The sequence below is a fragment of the Micropterus dolomieu genome, linkage group LG14 (assembly GCF_021292245.1).
Source record: "Micropterus dolomieu isolate WLL.071019.BEF.003 ecotype Adirondacks linkage group LG14, ASM2129224v1, whole genome shotgun sequence".
Lineage (NCBI taxonomy): Eukaryota > Metazoa > Chordata > Actinopteri > Centrarchiformes > Centrarchidae > Micropterus > Micropterus dolomieu.
The window spans coordinates 27,369,846-27,376,553 of record NC_060163.1 but is presented as its reverse complement, the minus strand read 5'-3'; the positions used below and the strand labels follow the sequence as shown (position 1 = coordinate 27,376,553).

The window sequence follows — 6,708 nt, the reverse complement described above, 5'->3', positions numbered from 1 at the left end:
GAAGCTGATGGCAGATTTGTAGCCCAGGGATTTAAAACAGATTCTCATTTGCAGAGTGATTTAGAAACATCCCAGGAAGATGAGGAGTCACCGGCCATCAAACAGCTTCGGCGAGCCCTGGAGATCAACCCTGATGATGGCGTTCTGCTGTCGATGCTGGCTCTGAAGCTGACCGCCCACAAGAAGCACCAAGAGGCTGAAGCCCTGGTAGAGAGAGCGCTGGAGAAGGATCCTGACAACCCTCATGCAATTCGCTACATAGCCAAATATCTTCGCAATCAGGTAGGTCTGAATTACTCTCAGTTGAGCTAAAGAAAAATAATCTCTTCCGAGTCCAGAAGCATCCTGATCAGATGCTGAACCACTTCATTTACCTTGAGATCCTGTTTTAACAATCACAAACAGACCTGCTGACAACCAGCACCCCAAAGGATACAAATAGGGAAAGTCAATAAGCCTTCTTCAATTCCCCACACACATTTAGACCGGATGGATCGCTCCCCCACCCAAGCATAAGCTTTTCTGGGGAGGCTGAGGTGCAACCTTTAACTTGGCAAAGCAGCTCTATCCAGTTTGATTGATCTGATGGATGGGTGGATAAAGTAAGCTTCTTCTTTTGTTTCTGAACTTAAACTTAACTGAACCTATGCTTTCATGTTCCAGGGGGACGATCAGCGGTCCATTGATCTGCTGAGACGAGCGCTGAAGAGGACCAACCAGTCGGCTTTCATCCACCACCAGCTGGCTATGTGCTACAAGAACAAGCAGCAAGCAAGCAAGAACAGCAAGCCCTTCAACAAACAAAGTATACAAACAAATACGAAGGTCTAAAGGTCTTTTGATGTCCCATAATGCACAAATCTAACTTAAACTGTGTTCTGCTGCATTACAATAGAGTTGAAGCAGTGGAAGCATCTGCGTATTCAACACCTGGAAGAAGCCGTTAAAATAAAGTCTTCATTTGTTGTCGCAATTGCTGATCTGGCACTGCTGCACGGAGAGGAAAAGAATTTCAGCAGGTACTCTGTTTACGCTGCTACAGTGATGTTCTGTCTTTCTGTCCTTGGCCTTTATGTTCTGCGTCTGTTTTAGTTTGTATGAATGTATCATCATCATCTCTTTGTCTCTCAGGGCTGAGGAGCTGTTCCAACAGGGATTGCGGAATTCTTCATCAGCAGACAAAATAGTTTTTCATCTGAACTATGCTGACTTTCATCTGTATCACACCAAACAGGAGGATAAAGCGATCCCTCACTACACTGAGGTGAGCCTGCATCTGCATGTGTGTGAATACACAAACTGATTGACATTATACTGAATGAGTTCACCAACACAGATTTAACTTATCAGAACTACAAAACAAAATTAGTGATGCTATAAAAGAGGTGTTGGCTTCTGATCCCCAAACTTGAGACCTCTACTGAAAAGGCTCCGTTGTATAGGCTTACTAATGACACACAGACTAGGTAATTTTGTGACGGTCCCTTACTGACCTGTCAGCACTCACAGTACTAATTAACGAGAGGGAAAGTCCGACATAAGCTATATATATTGATTATAAACATGAAAACAAACACAGCAATATATATGATATATGCTACGAAGTGAGGAAGGTGATAAACACAGAAACATCACACGTGATAAACTGAACAAACTAAATACTGTACTCACTTCTCAAGGACGCACACGGAATATGAAAAGGAAAAAAACACAGTCCAGAATATGAATGCAGTATTAATCCAGAAGTCCAGCAAAACAGCCTGCGCATGCATGTTAGGTGGTGCAGTCTATGGGCCGAGTGGGTGACCTTTTGAACAGATGCAATTTTATTAAAAAATGTAACTTTGGAAAAACAGACTTTACAAAAGATTAATGTCACAACGTTATGCCAGATTTATACCTTTACCATACTGATCTACTCTCTGTTTTATTCACTCAACAGGGTCTGCATTTAACACCGAATATGTGGGAGTGGAAAAAGTGTGTTAAGGTGAGCATCGCGTCATACAGGACTGCTGATGCAGTTGTTCCTAACAAAAGTTATGAAAAATGGTGAATGTGTGGTGACTGGGTAGTTCAAATCGATGTGGAGGGTCTGGTCAGGACTCTGGGTTTACCTTTCAGTAGCAAGGACGACAATCAACTGATACGATTAAATAATTTATTGATGAACAAAACAGAAAGATGTACGAGGCTTGCAGTTGCTGAATAGACATTCGAAGGTGTTGTGGGGAAGCTACAATAGAGACTCTTCCGTAGCACCCGGGTACGATGGACAGCTGTGAAGGTGGACCAGCAATTTTGCCAAAGTAAAGGAAAAATATAACATGTAGATTGTTTAATCTTTTCTAGTATTGTTGTTAACAAGGTTTTGCAAAGCAAGTAACACCTGGCTCATCTGTCAAAATAAATGCAGACGTTACCTGTTATCAAACTTCGTATTATTTATTGCACTGAATCGAGAATGTCAAAAACAAGATGACCATTTCTTCTCCCTCATAAGGCAAACATTTATTTCGCGATTGTCGATCACTTAGTCATCCATGTTACTGTTTGGAAGCTAGATCCAGACACGCTGAAAGAACCTTCAACTTGGCCAGATCTTCTGGCACACTGTTGGATTATTGTTGAATAAAACACTTGAGTCAAATAGAATCCAATGCAAAAAAGATTTACTGTAATTTCAAAGCCGAGTACAAATTGAATCGAGTTAGTTCCGGCAAAAAAACTCCAAAAACTTTGTATTCACTTTAAAAAATATGCTCCTCCTCATAGGTTGTTTGGGATGCTCCCATTGGTCCATAACCAAAACCCGGTTGTCATTACGCTTTACCCACTTGATGGTGGCATTACACAAGGAAACTTCTGCCTTCACTGGGAGGGACAATTTTCTTAATGTCTGCTGTGATTGGTTGATTGACGAGCGCACTGACTTTATGGAAAGGCTTTTGTCTTCAGATGAAGACTGGACAGTGAGCCGCAGGCCAGATGTTTCACATCAGTCTTTGAAACCAGGCAGATGTTATTCATTTAGCTGATGCTTTTATCCAAAGAGAATGCCGTTTATGTCCGAGGCCGCTGGGGCAGCTGGGGGTTAAGAGTCTTGCTGAGGGACACATTGGTAGTTGTCACGGTGGGACTGGAACCTGGGTCTCTCACACCAAAGGCATGTGTCTTATCCATTGTGTCATTGTCACCCCTATATGTCACCTACTGTAATGTAACATTGAACAGACATAAATTCATCTTCACATGTTCCTCCTTCTTTTACTTTAGAGGCTGAAGATGATCGCAGAGCGGCGCCTCTCAGTCGATGAGAACGACGCCCAGGCTTACGGCCTGTTGGGTCTGGTGGCCAAAGCTGAAGGCGACAAGAAGAAAGCTGAGGAGTTTTATGAGAAAGCTCTGGACTACGATGAAAACAACGACGAGTACCTGTCTGCTCTCTGTGAGCTGCGCATGCAGCTGCAGTGATGAAGCACAGAGATCAGGACTCCAGCTTTTATTCTGCGTCTGTAGTTGATCAGGATGCTGATTCAGAGACTTCTGTCCTCATCAGAGAAACATCAGCTTCTGCTGTTTGTTTGTCCCGTTTGACATGTTTACATTTTCCTGAGCCCTCTTGAGTTTAGAGAGTCAACTGTCAGGAGCAAAGTCCGCTCACACTTTATTGTCTATGTTCTTTCTTGTATCTGTTCTTGATGTATAAACTGTAGCACTGAACTAATCAGAATCAGAAGACTTTATTGACCTACGAGGGGAAATTCTTATGACAATTGCTCACTTTGCATATCAAGGTAATTATAAATCTAAATATAAAGGAGTTTGGACATGTACAGTATTAACAGAAGTGTAATAATAAATAGTAGTATTGAATTAATTAATAATAGTAAAAATGAATACTGTTGAGTTGAGTTGATGTGGAATGTAGTGGTGTAGTACTGGAGACCGGTCTTAAGAACACTTTTTGATGGTCTTGGTCTCGTCTCGGACTCGACCGCATTTGTACTCGGTCTTGTCTCGGTCTCGGACATTGAGGATTCTGGATTTTATTAAGACCAGTCAAGACCATATCTTTGGGAATATCAATAAATTGCTTTTGCATTGTCTGATTTATTTGTTAACATCCGAACTTTGATTGGATGGAAAACGTGTTGCTTCAAATGCAACAAATAACCCTAATTAAAAATGTGTTGTTACTGTTAACGATTGTCCCCGAGATAGTAGTAAGCATGGAAAAGTTGAATAAAGATGCTTATGTTGATTTCAGCTCTTAGTGTTTGTATGTAGGTTTTTAAATGGGAATGTGGATCAGGTCATGGAGAAGTACCCATGATCTCGTTCCACATTTTATTGTGTGTCAAGTAATGTGGGGAACTGGTCTTGACTCGGTCTACTGCATAACTGCCACAAATAAGACCCAAAACAGACACAAACAACACTTTACATTTACTACAGACTTACAGAGAGTGAACAGAAAGAGGAGGACGACGATAATGTTAACCACAGTTTATATTTGGTTGTGACAATGTAGAAAAAAGAAGTTAGGGAACGTGTTCACAGTCATTAAGAAAATGAAATAATTTGCAGTTGCAGAACCTCTAACGTTGTTTAAAGCTTCTTACTTTCTGTTTATCTTTTGACCTTTTCTTCTTCTTCTCTGTTATTGGCTGCTGCTCAGCAACGTGGAGCCACAGAAAACAACCGTTGTCAAGGAAACACCTTGAAGCTGGTGCTGCACACTATTGTTTCCCCCCGACAACAACTGACTGCAACACAGTTCTGCTGCGACACAAGACTTAACTTTTAGTAACTTTTTCAGACTAAAAACCGACAAACGACCATTATTATAATAATATCATTACATATAATCATTACTTTGAATGTATAATGGCTCCTACGCTACATGGTCCTCCAGGTTCTTTGGTAAAGTTCTCTGGATACTTTGGATGATGTAAAAATATTTTGTTATCCAGCAACAACACTTTCACTTCCTGAAAAGTTTCCACCTGACAGCATGTCCATCTGAGACTCTCTGTCATTGTTTACTCATAAACATGAAAATCTTTTATTTCTCCTTTATTTTATAAGTTGTCCTGGCCAAACACTATTCTTTACATGATTTTAAAGGAGACAGTGAAGGCATCATCAAACTCTTTTTCAGTTTCATTTCTCTGAGTTTCTGATCAGTCTCTGAAGTGACAGCAGCCAGACCAATAACACACTAACCTCTCTTTATCTTCATAATCTCCTTCATCTGGACGTTCTTCCTCTCAGAGAGGGGTTTGTGATTTCACCATGAGGTAAGTTTGATTCAGTTTAACAGCTGAATTCAAGAAAATGTTGTTTTCCTACTGTCAGGATTCAGTGAGTGACTAACAGGTTTGAGTCCAAATAATAATAATAATAATAATAATAATAATAATAATTACAGCAGTAATCACTGTTTAAACTAATCTGTACAAAACTGATCAATGATCTTTCATATTGTAGTCGCACTGTTGCAACATTCCTGTAGTTATCAGCTGGATATGATATTCTGGATAATATTTCTGAGAGAGGATGACTGTGGTGCAGCCGGAACAAATAAATGTAGTTTAAAAGTGAGTTTTTCATTTTCATTGTGATTGTGTTTTGACATAATTTCATAAAATATGAAATGAGCAAGATGTTATTAACATAAAATAGATGTTTAAAACTTTACCGTCAGTTTGAACCTATGTATAAAGCCATAATTAATATGCTAACCTGCTGGGTCGGATTGTGACTTTACAATCACAGGTTCATGAGTAAACTGTGCCTTATATTTGATCCATATTTTCATCTTCAGGTCTTGATCCAGCATTTTGTCCCGTCAGGTTACAGCTGAATAAATATCGCCTATTTAAAAATGTAACGTAGCCTTTTAGGCCAATAGGAGAATTCCAGCACTTTATAAGTCATTAAGGTCTGGTTAGTGATGAACGAGCGGACTAGCTGAAAATTTTATATTGTAAAGTTATTGATCCTTCCTTTAAGGCGTCATGGATCGTGTTGGCAGCGTTCGTATTTCTAGCTCAACTCGATTAAAATGGAGGCTCTTTATTTACCCGTTGCCATGGTGAATCGTAGTGTCTGAGCTCATTTGATGAGGCTTTTTTTCATCCCCACGCACGCTTTCATCAGGTTAAACACACTCAGAGCTGACTGAACTGATTCTGATCAGCTGCTCTGGAACCGAACACTCGAAGTTTCCCAGCTCAGAATTCAGCAGAGAAGATGGAAGAAATGATCAAACACAGAACCAGAACACAGAGGCAGGGAATGAAACAGGGACCGTCCAAAAAGAAAACACTAACACCAAAAACCAAAACCACCTACAGTCTTATCAGAATCAGAATCAGGTCTGTGTTCGCATGCAAGGAATCTGACTACACAACAACAAACTTCTGCGTACAGATACACACAAACATAAACAACAACATTTGTACACTGCAAGACAACACTTTGAAGGAACAGAGTACCAAGGATGCAAACTGTGCAGGTATCATTATGTTCATGAGGTAGGAATTGATAAGCAGAAGACTCTCCCTCTCTCCATAGTGACGTCGTCTCTATAGGTACACTCGGGCATCTTTACAGTCGAGATAGAGTTTGACTCGCTCATTGCTCGTGTTACAGCTGAAGCAGGACTTAATATCCACAGGGATACCACCTAATGATGTCACC

At 40.4% G+C, this 6,708-nt stretch overlaps 2 protein-coding genes across 4 annotated transcripts in view; both read left to right on the top strand.

The window, feature by feature from the left end:
* LOC123983565 (interferon-induced protein with tetratricopeptide repeats 5-like) overlaps window positions 1-3,723 on the top strand; it is a 5,731-nt gene extending 2,008 nt beyond the window's left edge. The window contains exons 2-7 of the mRNA XM_046069822.1: window positions 5-282; window positions 664-805; window positions 896-1,019; window positions 1,132-1,264; window positions 1,943-1,990; window positions 3,277-3,723. Of these exons, the coding sequence (XP_045925778.1) occupies window positions 5-282; window positions 664-805; window positions 896-1,019; window positions 1,132-1,264; window positions 1,943-1,990; window positions 3,277-3,474 (923 nt within the window). The 3' untranslated portion in view covers window positions 3,475-3,723. The remainder of the gene's footprint in view (window positions 1-4; window positions 283-663; window positions 806-895; window positions 1,020-1,131; window positions 1,265-1,942; window positions 1,991-3,276) is intronic.
* Window positions 3,724-5,191: 1,468 nt separating this feature from the next.
* Window positions 5,192-6,708, top strand: part of LOC123983388 (interferon-induced protein with tetratricopeptide repeats 5-like) — a 23,342-nt gene continuing 21,825 nt past the window's right edge. Inside the window, exon 1 of one of the 3 annotated variants that reach the window (XM_046069640.1) lies at window positions 5,192-5,303. In XM_046069640.1, coding sequence (XP_045925596.1) covers window positions 5,299-5,303 — 5 coding nt within the window. In that variant the 5' untranslated portion in view covers window positions 5,192-5,298. The remainder of the gene's footprint in view (window positions 5,304-6,708) is intronic. The other 2 variants (XM_046069639.1, XM_046069637.1) reach the window with 2 other exon arrangements.